The sequence below is a fragment of the Electrona antarctica genome, assembly GCF_951216825.1.
Source record: "Electrona antarctica genome assembly, chromosome: 21".
NCBI lineage: Eukaryota > Metazoa > Chordata > Actinopteri > Myctophiformes > Myctophidae > Electrona > Electrona antarctica.
The window spans coordinates 19137385-19156187 of NC_136802.1; the positions used below are offsets into that span (position 1 = coordinate 19137385).

General features: G+C 39.7%; 1 protein-coding gene and 1 long non-coding RNA gene across 2 annotated transcripts; both read right to left on the reverse strand.

The window, feature by feature from the left end:
• Positions 1-383: 383 nt before the first annotated feature.
• On the reverse strand, positions 384-1918 carry hmx4 (H6 family homeobox 4; the record flags this gene model as incomplete). The annotated part of the gene is made up of 2 exons (XM_079491248.1): positions 384-1053; positions 1720-1918. 2 exons carry the CDS (start codon positions 1916-1918, stop codon positions 470-472), a joined length of 783 nt encoding a protein of 260 aa, XP_079347374.1. The 3' UTR covers positions 384-469.
• A 13797-nt stretch (positions 1919-15715) lies between these two features.
• LOC306913862 lies at positions 15716-16676 on the reverse strand. Its single transcript, XR_013788600.1, has 3 exons — positions 16578-16676; positions 16253-16272; positions 15716-16195 (listed from the first exon to the last, which is right to left on the reverse strand). It is a non-coding gene; the product is annotated as an uncharacterized lncRNA (long non-coding RNA).
• Between the last annotated feature and the right edge of the window lie 2127 nt (positions 16677-18803).

The following is an 18803-nucleotide window of genomic DNA, read 5'->3' on the forward strand; positions in this document are numbered from 1 at the left end:
CCGTGGTATACCTACAGCAAACAAATTATATTTTCAACATTATAGGCTATTCCAAAGGTTATCATAATACATTCATTCAAATTAACAAAGTAAACCCGTCCAACAGGCTATATTGCATGCATATTTTAGCGAAAATAATATATAGGCTACTGTTGATAACTTCTTAATGCAAAATGGAATGGAATAATGATGATGATGATGATAATAATACATTTATTGTTATTTCAACTAACCCCAACTTGTTTTGGGAGGAGCTAAAAAAGTGGCACATGCATGTCTTGGAGCTCGGTTAGTTGCTGACATCAAAGTTGCTGCTGTATGATTTTATGAGCCACTTTGAAAAGAAAACAAACCCGCTATGGCCTAAAGACATGTTACTTCCACGTCGTGGATGCTATTGTCCGAAGGATGACTGCAGCCAGTCTCGACGTCAGTCATCGCATCGCCTCCATCCCAAAACAATTCAATGTCATCCGTCTGCATCGAAAAGTCCAAAGTATTTGCCAGCGTTGGAAAAGTAAATGTAAGGCGCATGAGTGTTTGTAGTTGGGTACATCATGGGGAAAGGCATCGGTAACAAACATCCTCCCAACAGATTGTTATCTTTGTAAACAGTCGGTAATTGCACATTTTTCGCCGCGTCCGAAAAGTGGTCCATCGCGCCGGGCACCGCAGGTCCTTCGAAGTCCGTGGATATCTGTCTTTTCAACTTGTTTCGGCGGTTCTGAAACCAGATTTTCACCTGCGTCTCCGTGAGCTGCAGCGAGTTGGCGAGGCACGCGCGCTCCGCGCTGCTCAGATATCGTTTCATGTCGAACGTGGCCTCCAGCTGAAAGATCTGTCTCTTGGAGAAGATGGTGCGCGTCTTCTTCTTGACCGTGCTGCTGGCTTTGGCTTTCGTGTTCATGGCTGATGATGCGTGTTGTTGTTCGTCGGGCGCGTCGTCGTCGTCAGCTCGAGGACACGTGTCAATCATCTTTACTGCCTTCATGTCCCCGCAGACTGTTTGCGCACCGCTGGCCCCGTGATGGCGGTGCGCACTGTTTGTTTGCACTGTGAAGTGAAGCAGTAAAAAAAACATGTGTTGTGGTGCATGTCAGCAGACAGTGGTATAATAATAATAACAATTCAGTCGTGCATGATAACACTAGACTAGAGTGAAACCTGCAGAAGCCTCCGTGCAGAACGGCAAAACTGAAAAGTAGGCATGCATGCAGTGCATGGCCATCGCCGTTGGCTTGTGGTGGATATTTTTGTCACAATTCATTCTTTGCCGCACGGACACACACAATGAGTATTACCAGAAACACATAAGGAGATAAGTAACCCTGAATAACCATAACAGGTCTGTAACTCTGAGAGTGTACAAATGAAACCAAATGGACCCTTAGAGTTAAGGGGGTCCTTGCAAATAAAACATTTGAGCACCAGTCTAGTAGCCTATAGTGCACTCATAATGTGTCGTAGTAAATAAGTGTCTAAAATATTGTTCAGTAATTGGGTCTTATCAAAATAAGAACATTAATAATGATGTGTAAAACGGAAAATCTAAAATTTGCCACGGACAAGGACAAGTCTTTGCCACGGACACATTTGTCTGTGTATACGGACATCTTGATGACCCCTGAAAGTATAGGCTATACTATAGTGAGTCCATATTCCATAATGACTTTTATGATTTATCATTAGCCTATACATTGTTGGACCTTAAGGACTCACCTGCTTCCTGAGCTGTGTCAGATTCATGCCGCCCCCCAACATCGCACAGCCGACACTGGTTTTGGTAATCATTTTTACATCCGCTACTGCCTGTCGGCTGTTTTGAGTTGCTGTTGCTTTGCTTCAGGTTTAGAATGTTGTCAATGGTGAATGTAAAAGAAGCAGTTCGACAGCATGGGACATCATCCTCTTTGTTCATATTCCCTGGCTTTTCTTACGCTGGTCCTATTGAGACCCGAGCTGTTGCCCAAAATGTCCAAATCATCCACGTCTTTGGTTACGCGGCCAAGCACCCACCCAAAGCACCATTGCGCCTCGCGATTGCGACTAGTCTACCACAGAGAGCTACTGCACCGTTATTCAATGAACCGGAAGATTGTGGTTTAGCAGCTTTTGATTGGTGAACTTGTGGGCCAGCGTGACGCCAGAATGATAGACCTACACATGAGGAGGGCGGGAAGCATGTTGCTGCAACATTCTAGCTTCACACACATTGGGTTATGAGAGAAATGTGTGTTTTTTCCAGTGGTGGAAAGTAATATAAGTATACATTTCCTTAAGTACTGTACTTAAATACAATTTTGAGACATTTTTACTTTACTGGAGTATTTTCAATTTCCAATACTTTTACTTCTACTCCAATACATCTCAGGGGCAAATATTGTATACTTTTACTCCATTTATTTGAAAACTTTAGTTAGGCTACTTTAGTTACTTTGGGGATTTTTACTACAAAACATACAGTATATAGCCCTATATGTTTTGGCTATTTTCAAAAGAGTTTTATACATTTGAAAACTTGAAATGGGACATTCAAGTTATATAGGTATTATATAGGCTACTTTTTACTTTTGGTACTTTAAGTAAATTTTACTTGTAACAAAGTATTTCTACATTGCAGTATTGCTACTTTTACTTAAATAAAGAATGTGAGTATTTTTTCCACCAAGCTGCTAATAATCAAATATGACTAGTGATGATGTGTGTGGGGAAAAACAGAGAATTGGTATACCTTCTTAAACATGGATGCGAAGCCAGCAGAAAAGCTCAATTTTAAAGGAAACACAAACACGCTATGCATAGCGAACTATATACTTTATTCACATGTGGGAAATTTGTGTAGAAAATTCTGTATGAAATCCTTAAAAAAGAAGGAAAAAGTGGAAATCAATGAATACTGCAACAATAAGCATGCATGCTGATATCAACGGACACAAACCCAAAAGTAGAACAGGGTTCCTATACCACATCAGGACCATGTGCGCTAGTGACCTGTTCTCAAAGTTTTTTGAGAGTACAAATGGGGTCCGAATTTTTGAATAGACGTTCAAATAAGGTAGTTATAGTCATGAGTTTCACACCTGCAATGGTTATTTTGGAACCCCTTCAAGGACCCTATAGCTGCAGGCCCCTCTCCATCGTGAATGAACCCCACTTTGTCTGCATGGATGCAGTGCATAAATGACCAAAATCATGGACTCATGGACCAGTCCAAGCAGCGCGTAATGGCCACGGTTGCTTGGACAATCAATCAGCTCCAAATAGTTTGAGCATGTTCAAACTTGTGTGATCTATAGTCAAATAAAATGGCCCGTATAGGCTACTCGTATATGGCAGGCAATGTCCAGTGTCCTCCTGCATGCTCTGCGTGTACTGCCTGCATGTGCATACAATTGTGGGGCGTTTTGAACATGCGTCCATCACTGAAATGGCCATGTATGTCTTGTGTTCAGCATCAGCCCTCACACCAGACCAGTCATTTGTGACGTTATGAACGACACTGGGTGAGTGAAGGGGCTAATAGGGTAGCTTATAGCGCTCGAGAAACCAACCATGCATGGAGACTGCGAGACTTGAGACAGGCTGGTCTGCACGTTCTCGTGATACAAAATGGGAACACTGACTATCCTTTGGGCTGATGGATATGGCATGGTGCCGACAGTGGCACCGCAGGTGGTGGCCTCCATGTCCGCGGCGATCTGTCTCTTCCATTTGTTCCTGCGGTTCTGGAACCATATCTTGACCTGCGTCTCGGTCAGCTGCAGGGAGGCGGCCAGCCCCGCCCGCTCGGAGCTGCTCAGATAACGCTTCAGGTCGAAGGTGGACTCCAGCTGAAACACCTGACTCCGGCTGAACACCGTCCGTGTCTTCTTCTTGCGCGCCGCCGCTGCCGCTTTCGCGTCGCCCCCCGCGTCGCAATTGTCGTCATCGGTCAAACTACCTTCGGCTCTGTCATCGCCGGTATCGTCGTTTTCCTCCGTCTCCGCCTGTCCCGTTAAACCGGGGGAATCCTCCCGGCACCCGCTGGGTCCGTCTGCGATGCTGCTGGGTCGACACCGTGGAACTGCAATGACATGCGGGGAAAGTCGTTATAAGTGCTTCTTATGTATCGTATACCAAACGGCTGGGTTATAGGCCCATACGCACAGTTATGAGCAAGGTTGTTTCCACATTTAAACAATGTATTATAGCAGCTATAATATAGCTTAGATCTGTCCGCCAATGGCCAAAACTGAAGCAAAAAATGTGACTATATTTATTTCCTGAATCACACAGATCTGCTGGTCGTATTACTCGTATATGCATATAGTTATATAATCCCGCGCGGTTAAAATGCAGGTTTGGCGTTTTTACGCGTGGATAGGGGGAGCTTTATACGCGATGGCCTGGCCTCTATATAGCGTAATAGTTTTCAGGAACCTGAAATGAGTTATGCAAGGTGTTTCCAAGCCATATAAACACAGGCTTCTCTCGGATTGGCCTATAGTTTGTATCCCGGTCCGGAGTGTATAGCTATACATTGTTTGTCATATAACAAAGTAGCTATAGGCTATACTTTATAGTGTTTAGATCAGATTGCAGTTGATTAAAATGGCACTTACTGCCACAATGTTTGTTGGGTGCTGTCACACACCAGTTCAGTATGACTGCGTGGTTTGGACGTCGCGGCGGCTCCGATCTTACAGAAGAAGATGTCTGGAGCACCGTCGGAGAGCGAATCCGGCTCTCGAACCCGGCGGTGATCTCAGCCTCGTCTTCAACCGAATCGCGTCTGTTAGTAGTAGTTCCAGTAGAGCGAAGTAAATTCTCAATGGAAAAGGATGAAGCTCTTGAAGAAGGCGCACCGCGCTGCAGAGATCCCGGACCCTTATCATCAAGCATATTGAGTTGTTTCTTAATCCCTCTTGCACCCTTTAAATGATTAGACTCTGTGCTGTAGCGTCATTCCTGTGAATATATCTGGCCCCCCGTTCTACTAACATCCTCTTCTGCTTCTTCTCCTCACAATGAATGAGCGCGAGTGCACGGAATGTGAAGGATGCTGCTGCTGTTGTGCGTATTTGCGTCTCGTGTAGGCTACACAACACGGGAAAGGGGCCAAATTATAGTCCAGAATTGCGGGGAAATGCTCGCCCTGCGCGCCGTGCCACAGCGTGTGATGGTCTGCCATAGGGGACCGGGGAGAGCCCGTCTCTCTGATGCGTTATTTAGGTCAATTAGGGAGCAAACCAAAGCACACATGCATCCAGTCGTGTCCTAAAGGCAGCTAGGAGCAGCGCCACAGCGTTTCTTTTCATGGAGAATGGCACACTACCTCCTATTGGTTGCATTTGTCCATGCACTTTATATATTTTCAAATAATTGCAATACTTTACAATCTGGAGATCACTGAATACTGCATGTACAAAATTTCAACGAGACCATTTTTGCAAGATTTCGAAAAGGAACTAGGCCTATTATATTAGCTAATGTCCAATTTGATTTACTGTCTCAGCCATGATTACATCAGGTGCAGCACATCATCTGAATCGTTTCATCTTTGATCACATGTGGATATAGTATATTGGCCCCTTTTTATTGTTTACAGTTTTTACGTTGGTCTAATAATTAACAAACAACTTTAAGGTGATTTCAGCTAGGGACAGGGTGAACTGTTGCCTGCAAGGAAAACACAACTGATGTGTTGCGCTCGCATGCAGTCGCACCATTCAACAAAGACATGCAGCAGCCTGAAGAAATATAGCTAGCGGCGCCGGCGATCCGAGCACTCCAAAAATGTTTTTGGCGTTTTAACTTTAATAAAGTACCTTGATTTTATATCCGCCCTCTCCTCTTTTTCGGTTTACCGCTCCTTCTTATAGTCCCTTTGATCTTTGAAGCACCATCCGTAGGCCTATACTTTTCTAACTTTTCTTGCACCTCCACTGAGCACATAGGCCTATAGTTGATTTATTTTTTTCGCAAAATGTAGGTACAATAAATGTAGGCCTATAAATTAAAGGCCGAATAGACCTAATAGGCATAATAATAATAATAATAATAATAATAATAATAGCCTATTACCATGGTCGCATCTGTCAATAGACAACTATTTTCGGCTAAATCCGTATTTCAGTTTAAACATTGTATTAGTATATATAGGCCATTAGTCCACCAAGTTATATAAGAAGCAGGGCCGTAAATTAATACATTTGGAGAGGATCAAGTTCACATTGGACAGTTTAAAAGGCATATAGAATATAACTTTAAATGTAATATGTGTGTGTGTGTGTGTGTGTGTGTGTGTGTGTGTGTGCGTGTGTGTGTGCGTGCGTGCGTGCGTGCGAGAGATGAAATGAAATGAAATCTATATTTACCCAGGGTATCTGGGCTAAGCTCAAGAACTTGTTTCCAGCCAGGCCCTGCTCATAGAACACATTTCATCGTAGTGGTTGATGCCTTGTTCAAGGGCATTTCAGCGGTGGTAATTTTAACGTGTCGGACGGCTGATTCGAACTGGGAACCTTCCGGTATCTAGACCGCGCCGCTATCCGTTCGGCCACCGCTGCCACAAGATATAGTCCGATATTTCGTTGTTTATAGCTATACTAGTGTCAAATAAGTTGCATTATAGTTGTATATAACCCTGCAATTTATATGTAAACACAATTTAGCATTTACAATTGTCATTAGCAAAAGTTACAAACTTATTTTGTAATTATTAACTGAATGTTTCACCTAAAATATACAAATGTATAATACATTTATACTTTCACTTGCACCTGCAGAATAGGTCTATATGGTTTTCAACCCTTTTCATATATCAGGGTCCATTATTTATTGCATGGGCATTTGAGCCAAGGACCACCATTTGATGAGATTTGGCCTCTCAGACCCAAAACTTATCGTTGGATAAGATTTTTGTCCACATTTCGCTATATATTGATGTGGTACCATATACCATAGGAGAGATAACAACAGGCAAACATCGATCAAAATATGAATTCTTTATATAACTCTTGAGGTCGTAAAATGAAACCAAATGGTTTCATTTTGGTTTCATGTTACGCTCTCAAGAGTTAATAAGGGTCCATTTCGTTACCAACTCTCCATCATTTAGCGGGGGACCACCGGAACCCCCCCGAGGACCACTGGTGGTCCCCGGACCACAGGTTTAAAACCACATATAGTATAGCATAATAATATGCTACTATATAGACCACTAAGACCAGTGGTATTAAACCTATAAAGAAAATGTGAGGACAGCCGTGTAACTAACACCATTGTGCGCAGCTGTTTTGCATGTGTTTGCGCTATACGCGCTTGTAGGCCTACATCCAATTAATACCAGGATTTTTTAAGTGAAAATGCTGAACAACCTTATTTTTCAAGCCTGATGCATAAACACATGCAATCGGAATATAGCCTACTCTAGTCCAGTCGTCGTCAATCATCAAATTGATCTAAAATAAGAATTTGCAAGTGTTTTTTCCTGCAATGTTCTATTCACTGATTCACACGCACACCACAACACAACAATAATCAGCAGCCTGTGTAGGCCTCGCCTATTATTATGGCCATTTTTGCGTCTTCTCTCTTTTGAAGATGCCGTGCGTATTGGCGGCGGCCTATGTACGTGTTGTTGCAGGTTTAATATTATTTAAAGGGTTGGAAAAAAAAATCTCCGCAAAATAATTCAATAATATAGTGTATCTACCCTGCTGTTGACAACAGTTACCATTAAAAAGACAAATTAGATGTTTGATCAACTCAATATTTATTAGCAGCAGCTTAATTTAAGTAATGGAATATAGTTTATTTCTCTTTTAATTTAATTAAGTTTAAAGAAAAATCTATATCTTAAATTAACCAAAGATTATTAGCCTAGTATTGCATTTTTTATGAATCAAACTTTCCCCACATTGTTCTATAGCAACACAAAAAAAGCAATATAAATATTCTGAGACAATACATAATAACAATAACAAAATATCTGCACTTCTTCTGCATTAACAGCCTAACAGATTTTAATTAATTATGCTGCTAATTAAATAATAATCTTGCCTATACAAACAAATAACCCCATAAAAGAAATGAAAGTAAAAGATGTCCATACAGTTCAAAGCAGCCTTATAACACATTGCACTCGTGATTTTTGTTTAAGTTTGAGAAGTTGTGTTTTCTTCACACTCTTCTGGAGCAAGAATTCATAAATGATCTCATTCCTTTCTTCCAGCAGCAGCCAAACAGAAATTTCACCTTATTATGAAACATGTCAGCCAGCAATGTTTATGGGTTAGTTTCACTATTACACATGTCTGCTTTCTGAGATACAGTTTATGTCCTGAAAAACAAAAAAACTAAAACAGAAGTAAGAAGCATCTTACTTTGAATTGTTCTTCTAAACTATTGGTGAACCTTTGTGAACTTAAAAGCCCGGTTTCCACTTTTGTGTCCAGAAAGATGTAGTTTTTATTTTGTATACCAGCTCAAGCCGCCAGTGCAATATTTACAGCCTGCCCCATGCAGCCCCAGTTGAGATTACTTTGACAATCTTCAAATAAGTAAAATAATCCTTTTTAACAGCCCTCCCCCCCCAAAAAGAAAAGAAAAGAAAAGAAAAAAACTAAAACAGCATGGCAGAAAAGTCCTCAACTTCATACCTATGATGACCATGGGATTTGCAACATTATTCTAGCATGTCCATTAAAACATTGTTATTAGTCCGATGGGATTCAAATTACATACTATTAGTACATAGGCCTACAGTACAGTATGTAAAAAAAATAAAAATAAAAGAAAAAAAGCCACATGGTCCATTTGATGACCATGCACTCTGAGTTAAATGAACACTCTGGATTTCACTGTGTGTATACATATATTTATACATCTCCATTGTATAGATTCATAATAAGGGTCAAATTATATGGTCTGAGACTGCTGGGGGAATCCTCTGTATCATTACTGGGTTAGCTGAGACAATAATAGGTCACTGCTCAGGTCAAGGCCATGGCCCACAATGCAATAGTGTATATGAGGTCAGGGAGGTCCAGACATCTTCACAAAGGCAGTCATCCAGAAAGCCCCCTTTATGCTGTCTGCTGGCAGGGAGGAGCTTCTGCAGGATGAATCTGTGTTAGTTTGCAGGCTTTACCCCAATGCAGTTCTTGATACTATTCTGTTTCTATTTTCTTTCCCTATTAGCTTCACACTGATCAAACCTCGTTTCCATCGCAGTTTAGTGTCAGATAGGTGCACTCTAGGCTGCACACTGCACACTGTCAATCACTTACACCCATAGCATCCCTATTCTCTGTGTCAGTGTGTGTGTGTGTGTGTGTGTGTGTGTGTGTGTGTGTGTGTGTGTGTGTGTGTGTGTGTGTGTGTGTGTGTGTGTGTGTGTGTGTGTGTGTGTGTGTGTGTGTGTGTGTGTGTGTGTGTGTGTGTGTGTGTGTGTGTGTGACAACATGTTGCAAAATATTTGGTATCGAGGGAGAAAAAAAAGATTGGACCAAGTCTACCCTGGTCAACGCAGTATTAGTTTGCTATGCTTTGCTGTGTAAAGTTATTAAGTGGGGTTCTATGGGACCTCACATGAAAGCTGAGCTGCAGCCGCCTGCTTTCACTTGTAAAAGTGCTCTTTAATCTGCATGTCGTGCTGTTTGGAAAAAAAACTCAAAGGAGAACACCCCTGATCGGGGCCATTGAAAGTGACATACTTCTCCCTGCTTAATCCCTATTACCTCTCACCCCAGTGCACCCCAAGCCCAATTCAACTGGACAAGCAAAAAGGCATTCTGGGATTTATTTGGTTTAGTCATTATACAACTGCTAAAAGATGGGAGAAAGGCGAGTGCATATTAACTTAATTGTTTGATTATTAGGCCTACTTTGAATGATGAGCATCAAACGAGGAATCATCTGGATTTTGCCGTGGCATAAACTACTAATGCCGCGTAATGTTTGTTTAACCCTTTAACAGCAAATTAACCCCTGTTAGGGCCAGATCGCCAGTTTAGTACAAAAGAGGAAAAGGCTTGACATCTTAAGCACATCACAGCTTAATGCCAACCTCTCTCTCTCTCTCTCTCTCTCTCTCTCAAGTCAATTATGTAGATTTTGTTTGGAGAGTTGAGGTAAGACCAAAATGTGCTTCAGAAAAGACTGAAAACATCTACAACTGAGTTTAAAAGAGAAGAGACATGCAGGCTGTGGTATACAAACGTCTTTGTTTCATTACTGGCTGGACGTGTACCAACTGTTTTGTGGGAAATTAATGGAAATTAGCCTGAACTCCAAGGCAATAATGTGCTTTCACTTTATAGCTTTGACAATCATTAGCTCTAACCCCATGTGAGTTAAAGCAGGCAAGGTTAATCACATGAGATAAGTGCAACCACTATCAGGTATATATGCAGGAAGCATGTTTTAACCCCTGGGGCTTGAAACAAAGGAGGGTTTCTGATGGATCACAGGTCCACTGCAAACCTACAGTATACACTGAAAAGTCCTGGCTGTTAATTTAACTCGGAGAGTGTAAAAGTTGAGCTCAACTAACACAGTGATTTTGCAGTGTATAGGCTTATGGGACATTAGATCAATGAGCATGCATTGGTGTTGGTTCTGAAGCATGCTTGCTCCCCATGGCTCCACTAATGGCTGTGCCAGGAACTGAGGTTGAATGTTAAGATAGTACTTTGTGCTTGAGATCCCACGAATGCAATTGACAACAAGCATTTGTGGGAATTATTGTGCATTTTTGGAAATGTTCACTTGGAAACCTTGTATATGTTCAAACGTTTTGAGAATCTTTCATGGAGGTTTCCAGAAGATCTTAACTTCTGGAGAAGTGACACTTTTTTCTTATATTTTGTCGTTACTCACCCAGGGATTTGTGGTTCAGGATGTATTTGTGCGTAAACTTAAGATAACCCTCTTCAGTAAGGGAAAGCTATAGACCAAAAAACATTACTAAAATAGATATCGCGTGAGAAAGAAGCGAAGCACACTCAGGGTAGCATGGAAAAGGCAGCCAACATGAGAGTGAACTGCCCCCAAGGTCAAAGCACTTCTGTCATATTAGCTTATAGAGGCCATATTTTTCAATAAATCATATCTCAGAAGAGTAGCAGGGAGTAGATGGGCTAGTGGTGCTCTAGTAGTGAGACCCATCCATTCTGCCCAGAGTCAAGTAAGTAGGCTGAATCTATGCCATATAGATAGACTTAGCCTTCTTACTTACTTACTTCAAATGGCATGACGATGCAGAGTATATGAGAGTTTTCTTATAATATAAGGTCTCATTATCTACATTAAAAAGACAATAGAAATATTCAGACATTTGACTTAATGTATAATAGGATATAGGGAAATTACTTATAGTTATACTTAACTTAGTAAAGATGAGTTATTTAGCTTCATCCTGATGATTTTCAGAAGAGGAAATCGTGTCATCAAAGTATTTATAAGGGACATTTTAAGAAATAAAAACAATTTTACACAATGACCCGCACACCGTCTGCACTTGTAATATGAACACTTTTATTATTTAAGCTTACATAATAAAAGTGTTCATATTGCACGTGCAGAATACATTGATCCCTGCCTACGCACCCATCTCTGAGCTGATCACGTGTGCATATAAGACTTTGTTTCCTATAAGGTTTAAGAAATAACATTTGTCTGGAGGCCACGATATAGTATTGTCGTCTTCATCATTAATAAAGCTACTAAAAACAACTACTACTATACCACTATTATTCTATTTTATTATTATTATTTTAACAAAAATTTTAATCTCCATCTATTAATATCTATTTAGCTATATAGTTCAATCAAAGATTCAGCAAAAAAAAAAAACATGCACAAACAACTTAAAAATAAAAATAAAATACATAGTAGGCCTACAGAGTCAGAAAAACCCCAGAGGTATAGCATTTTCTACTTTTCTTTCAATCAATTTGGGACAATCTGTGGACTCGGTCATCTCCCCACGGAGTCTGAGGAACATCTGATGTGATTAAACATACATGCAAAGGGCAGTAATGGCATGAAAGATGAAAGGGTTAATGTATGCCTGGAGGACACATGGACGGAGAAAGACATGTTTTCTCTCGCTTGTCACGCAAGTCCTTTAGTCTGGAATTCAACATATATCCTACCTTTACCCTTTTCGAAAGTGTGTGTGTGTGTGTGTGTGTGTGTGTGTGTGTGTGTGTGTGTGTGTGTGTGTGTGTGTGTGTGTGTGTGTGTGTGTGTGTGTGTGTGTGTGTGTGTGTGTGTGTGTGTGTGTGTGTGTGTGTGTGTGTGCTGCAGAAGTATAAAAGTAACCAATCCTATATTTGAAAGCGTTTAAAGTGCCATTTTATTAATTCATATTAGTGCCGAACTGAGCCCCTGACAGTGACAACTGGGCTGTAAACTTGCAGGCTTTAAAATGGACAGGAACAGCATCTAAGAAATATATCAGGACTACTAATGGGTTGCTATTGCTATCCAGTGATGGTGGACAGTAACTATAATAGCCTATAGTCTACTTGAGTAGACCTATACTGTACATTTAATTAACGTAGGCTACAGAAATATTATGGTATCTGTAGGCCTACTTTATTTTGGATATAGGTCTATACTTGACATTCACTCTATATTTAAACAAATATTGTAGTCTTTGACTCCATTACGGGGAAAAGTATAGGCTGCATTATTAATTTAATCCCTATTTCAGTAGCATGCAGATCTACAAGATCATAATGCGTTGCCATGTTATAGCTATATTAGTCTATTGATATTCTTTGAATATTTCAGAAAAAACTTTACATTTTTGGGAAAAAAGTCTAGATTTCAATGCAGCACTGCATTGACATGAAATTAAATGTAGACCTAACTTTGCAATTTGTACTTTTGAATACTTAAGTAGTAAAATAATGTACTTTTGAATAGGGACCTACTTAAGTATTTGTAAAAGCAATATAGGCTCCATTAACAGCACAAACCGAGCAACTTTATCATGCAATTGTGTAAAACTTGACTATAAGTCAGGAGTATCTATACTTTGTCTTCGACTCAGGGGTTGTACTTTATCCACCACTTCTTTGCTTATATCCACCATGCTATGTGACACATCACTATCATTTTAACAATGCACAAGAACAAATACATTTTCCTTCTGGCCATCATCAACCAGACTACCAAAGAGCTGAGTAGCCTATACTATAAACCTATTTGCCTTATATTATAACTCAAACAGTAGGCTATAGTGTTGGGCTGCTATCTGTCAAGCAGAAGTTTGGGATTATTAATTTGAGCTGAATGCTCTTTATGAAAAAAATCAACACATTCATTTGACTCCCTTTTACAAGTTTCTCCCAACTTGTAAAAGTGTAGACAATGTAGGCTATAGCATGTGTAGCATATATCTACAAAAGTTGAAATAATAACGGTTTAGCGTTACATGTATAGAACAACTAACATGTCATTAACAACTAAAACGTAAAAACAAAAATAAACGGCCTATAGTGTTATGCCATAATTAGGTCATCGTATTGTTATTATCATAAGTAATTAGTAACAGAATATTTTACATTGATATATAGCAGAATACTGTGACATGCAGATGACGGACACAATGAACTAAACTATTACAAAATAACCTCTGGAACAATCTGAGAAGCATTTAAAAAGCATGCCAAGGCAATTTAATCCAACTTTATAGCAACGCTGGACCTACAAAAAATAATTTCCATGTGTGTATACTAGGCTACAGTACAGACAGAGCAGGACAAAACAACAAACAGATGACTGAGTGCATTTTCAAGAAATGGCAAACACACCTGACATTTGAATGAACCGCCGCTGTGCAATGTCTTCATTGTTGTGAAACAAAAGAAAGTATAATCTGGAGGCCAAATTGAGCTTGGATCAAATACAAGGGCTGTTCATCTGCGTTTGTTGTCGGGTGGAAACCTCTTGTCTCCATATATAGCCTATATTGTTAACACATTAAGACCTGGGACCGATTCTACAAATGCCTTCCAAACCAAATTAATTTAATTCAAAATTATATTCACCATTTTTGAAACACTCAAATATCGCAGTCAGATGTAGACCTACAACAAGCTTTCCACCCGAGAGCAATATTAATAGGGCTGGTAATTGGTGGTTGTCATCTGCACGCTGGATCTGGAGTTCATGAACAGAAAACAGAACAGAAAGCTCAAACTAAGTTCTGGCTTGATAACTTGGAGTGATTAGAATGATACAATAAATAGGGTATAGCGTAAACGCATAAACTGGGGACAGGACAGTAACAATTAAGTAACAACATCCAGTATATGTATCGGAGTCTCATGAGCTATAGTATAGCCTATACACACTACACAGTATACACTAAATCTAAATCCTGGTTGTCCAGAACCACCACAAAAGGCTCTGGTCAGGCTCTGCCAGTGGACCTCACCTGTACATTCCATGACGTCACATTGAGATTAGGCAACACACTTCATATTTGGGCATGCCTGACACTCCATATATAAAGGGACACAGCGAGACAGATACAGAAATCTCCATACATGGGCATAAAAGGAACACAGACAGATGGATGGAATGGATACTAGTCTGACACGGGTACAACGGGTATTGCATAGCCGGTTGGGGCATAGATCTCCAACTTCCATCGTTACCGTCTCGGTGCTCTACAGCCGGGCTCTGGTCTAGTTTGATATAATAATGAGCCTAATGAATTATGTAGACTATTGTTCATTATGGTTTATTTTTATGGTATTATACGTCATTATTACTTTATTTCTTTTGTCTGACTTGATGTGAAACATTCCTTAAAAACAACTTTATTAGTGTTTAACTCAGTATATGTAGCCTATACCGCTTTCATACAGAAGATTAAAGCTCTGACTGTTGTGTTTCACGTTGTATTGGACGTTAATAGTGATGTTGGTGAATTGAAGCTTATACAGTACGTACAATTTGTGTAATAGCTCTCTTTTGCCACTAGACAGCACTATTGCATTTATCTGGATTATTAGGCTCAGGCTACTGATAAAATCAGCAATTATAAGTTGACACAGTGCAGGCAGCTACCAACCACTTCGTAAACCCTCTTTAAACCCTCTAGACTAGAGCCTTAAAGCCTATTCATATTCCATTTTAGGTGATAAGGTGACCACCCCTTTTTTTCCCTCACTGTATATGTTTCTTTTCCCTTTTTCCCTCCTTTATGATGAATTCCTGTTCTGTCCTTTGTCTATATAGAAGTGTCTATTTGTACGTCTCTAAATGTTTTTGATGAATTGAACATTGTGGACCCTATTGGAAACAAGTGTAATGCTTAATTGGGTCGTCCACTCACAGTTAACAGCCTTTGTATTGAGTTTGTGCTTGAAATGTACTGTATTTCTGCAAACTGTTAATACATTTTTCAATCAATCAATCAATCAAAAACCACGGTGGTTAGTAAACACAGAGAGATGTGTTTGGGTGAGCGGTGAGTCTCTTACCAGTTACCACTTCAGTGTGACGTCATGTTGTAATTTTTAATGAAATATTTTAACAACCCTGTAAGGTTGGGTCTATAATGCATTATATAGCACATTTAAAATGCATTATAATGTTACAAGGCATTATAAAATTCACATGAATGTATATGATCATGTATTTGTATGACAACGATTATGACATACATGCTGGTCATGATGCATTATAAACTCAGTGGAACATAGCATATTCCAAACAACCATAATTTAGTCAGTTATAAAGTGTCTTTGTTATAAGTTGTTGTGCGTAATTATAATAACTATTATAAGTTTTCTGTAGAATTTTAATAGCCTTATAAGTTATAAATGTGATTATAATGTATTGTGTAGAGCATTACTTGGTCCACTGTAATTTACCAGCACTTGTAATACTTCATAAACCTTGTTATAAGTTGTTATATGCATGATAAATTAGATGATAATAACATTTATTTAACCTTATACAGTCTTGCCGACAGGGTGTGATTAAATCATTGTCAATATGCTGACAGATTGTCAATCAAATACTGTAGATCGTCAGAAATGGAGGTCTGCTGCACAGCTGACACCTCATGCAGTGCACTTAATGATAGCACCATCGGTGGACACACCATAAATGGTACCAAGATCATAGGAGACTTGTCTCATGGTCTGGCACAAGGGAATCACCTTCCAACCGCTCCCATAGGAGACTTGTCTCATGGTCTGGCACAAGGGAATCACCTTCCAACCGCTCCCTGCATGCAGACGTGCTTCGGAAATGCCAGTTCTGTTATAGCAATAGGATACAAGTTGTATTTATAAACCACAGGTTCAAAGTACTTTACAATACAAAATAAACTGTCACAAATCATGGTATACCACATTATTAACATTAACACACGATTTAAGGTAAGATGCTATAATAAATAAAAATGTGAAGAGTTACATAAAACCTCTCAGTCAGTATAGAGGCTATGTAGATACGGTAAAAGGAAAAAAAGACACAAAATGAATACGGCTAGAATAGCCTAATTGAAACTCCATGTGGTTTCCCACCAATGATAAAATAATGATTATTTAGTTTTTGCTTACCTTTCAACAACTTGACCGCTCTTGTCTACCGCAAAGACTTTGCTGTCACTCCCCACTTCAACCGTTTGATTTGATTCTCCTCCAATGCAAAAAAACAAAGATATTGTAAGTACAGTGCAATAGTTGCATCTCCCAGAAATGATTGCAAATCTGATAATTTGTCAAATTATTAACTAGAGAACAACCTACTCAGGAACAGATGCAAGTTGGAATGCCCCACTCGGTTATGCAATACCCGTTGTACCCATTTTCAGAGTACCAGTTAGTTGTTTCCTTCTGTCTATTTCTGCCGTTTTTTGCCCATATATGGATATCTCTGTATCTCTCTCATCTGTCCGGCAGTTCGTGAATTATGACAAATTGGATGTCAATGTACAGTATGTCTATATGTAAACACAAGGACCAGTGTTTTGGTATAGAGAACCCCTCGAGGAAACGGAAGGTCTTCGGTTCGCGCTCTATGTCAAAGAGCCCCTGAGCAAGAAACCTCTAACTGCACTCTGGGCACCGTTTAGCATTCACTGCTCCTAATACTTCGGATGGGTATGCAGAGGACAAATGTCCCCTGTGTGTATATGTGCATATACACATATACATATTCATGACGGATCATTCAATTGTACTGCTAACTGTGATATTATGTTATGGCAGTCACACATATGCAGTATCAGAGGAACGTTGACCAAATAGCTTATGTCTGTGAAGTGAGTTGTAATTGTAACTGTTTGCAAACAGTAAACCATTTTTGGAACAATTTCCCTCAAAGGCATCAGAAAACTCCATGTCCATGACTTACATGTTACTATACCAACACTATTAATGTTACATAATTAGTACCTACCATAGTTGATAGCAGGCTGTTTCACACCATAAACCTCCACTTCAGCCAGAGTCAGGTATTCTCTCCTGCCAGGAATCACAATGTTGACATAGCGACCTGTTATCCCTCCGCAATTGTAGGTTTCGGTGACTCCAGCTCCGATATGAGCGATCGTAGCACACCTTAGAACCAAATATCACAGACATCCATTTAATACACAGACACTACACACTGCTCTCATTAAAATAAAATTAAACGTTGATATGACAAGTTTTAAAAATATTACACTCATCAAACCTAATTTCTTTCAATGGATTATTTAACCGATTCTAGGCGTAATATTCTGAAAAACCCTGGACAACTCTCCCCATATAGACTCTTCATAATAACAATATTAATACTAAAACTGTATTTGTATAGCACCTTTCATGACATGAAATTCAGCTCAAAGTGCTTTACAGAGCAATAAAGAAAATAGGAAAGCAAAAGCATAAAACATCATTAAAATAATAGCATATAATGCAGTGAATAAGGCAAAACAGTGAGGACATGAATAACGACACAGATAATTAAAAGTTACCGTAACTAAAAGCGAGTGAAATATAGCTGCAAGCAGCAATAAGACAGGGCCAAGCAATAAGAGAAATCAGACCAGTCTAAAGTGAGTGTACTGTACTCGTGCTGTAGTACTGTACCGTACTTTACTGTAATGTACAAGCCTTGTACAAACTCTGTGTGTGTGTGTGTGTTAGGCTGCGCAACAGTGACACTTGGTGGTCAACAAACGCTACTCGAACGGACACGTACGTACGTACGTACGTACGTACGTACGTACGTACGTACGTACGTACGTACATACAGGGACACACATAGCTGTCTATAGGAGTGGCTAGCACCACTCAAAATAATGCTATTAGAATGCTATTTTGAAAACGTGTTGTTTAGATTTTTCAGATTTAGTTGTTTAACTCTTTTCCTAAATTCATGGAAGCACTACTTTGTTCTCTCTGCACTTAATTAACAATTTACATGTAATTTGTTGACTAATGTCCGCAATTAGTCTGATGTCGTACTTGTACGTCGCTCTGGATAAGGGCTTCTGCTATTAGGCCTGAATTGAAATTTAAGTTGAAATGAACATACAACTTGTTGCGGTTTCCATTATCGCTCAGAGAATCTCCAATGCGGATCTCAGCACCATTGAGTCTTATTGCGCAACAGTCCTTTCTGTTGGTGACTGTGACGTAGGTGACTTTGTAGTCTGCTCTGAGGTCCACTCTCCACCAGGGTTTTAAATCATCCCGTGTGTGCGTACAGGACCGTTGGTTCCAGTTGCTTGCACGATTCCCATCAATAGCATTTTGAGGCTTTCCGTCTTGATTATATAGAGATGATTGTGTAGCAAT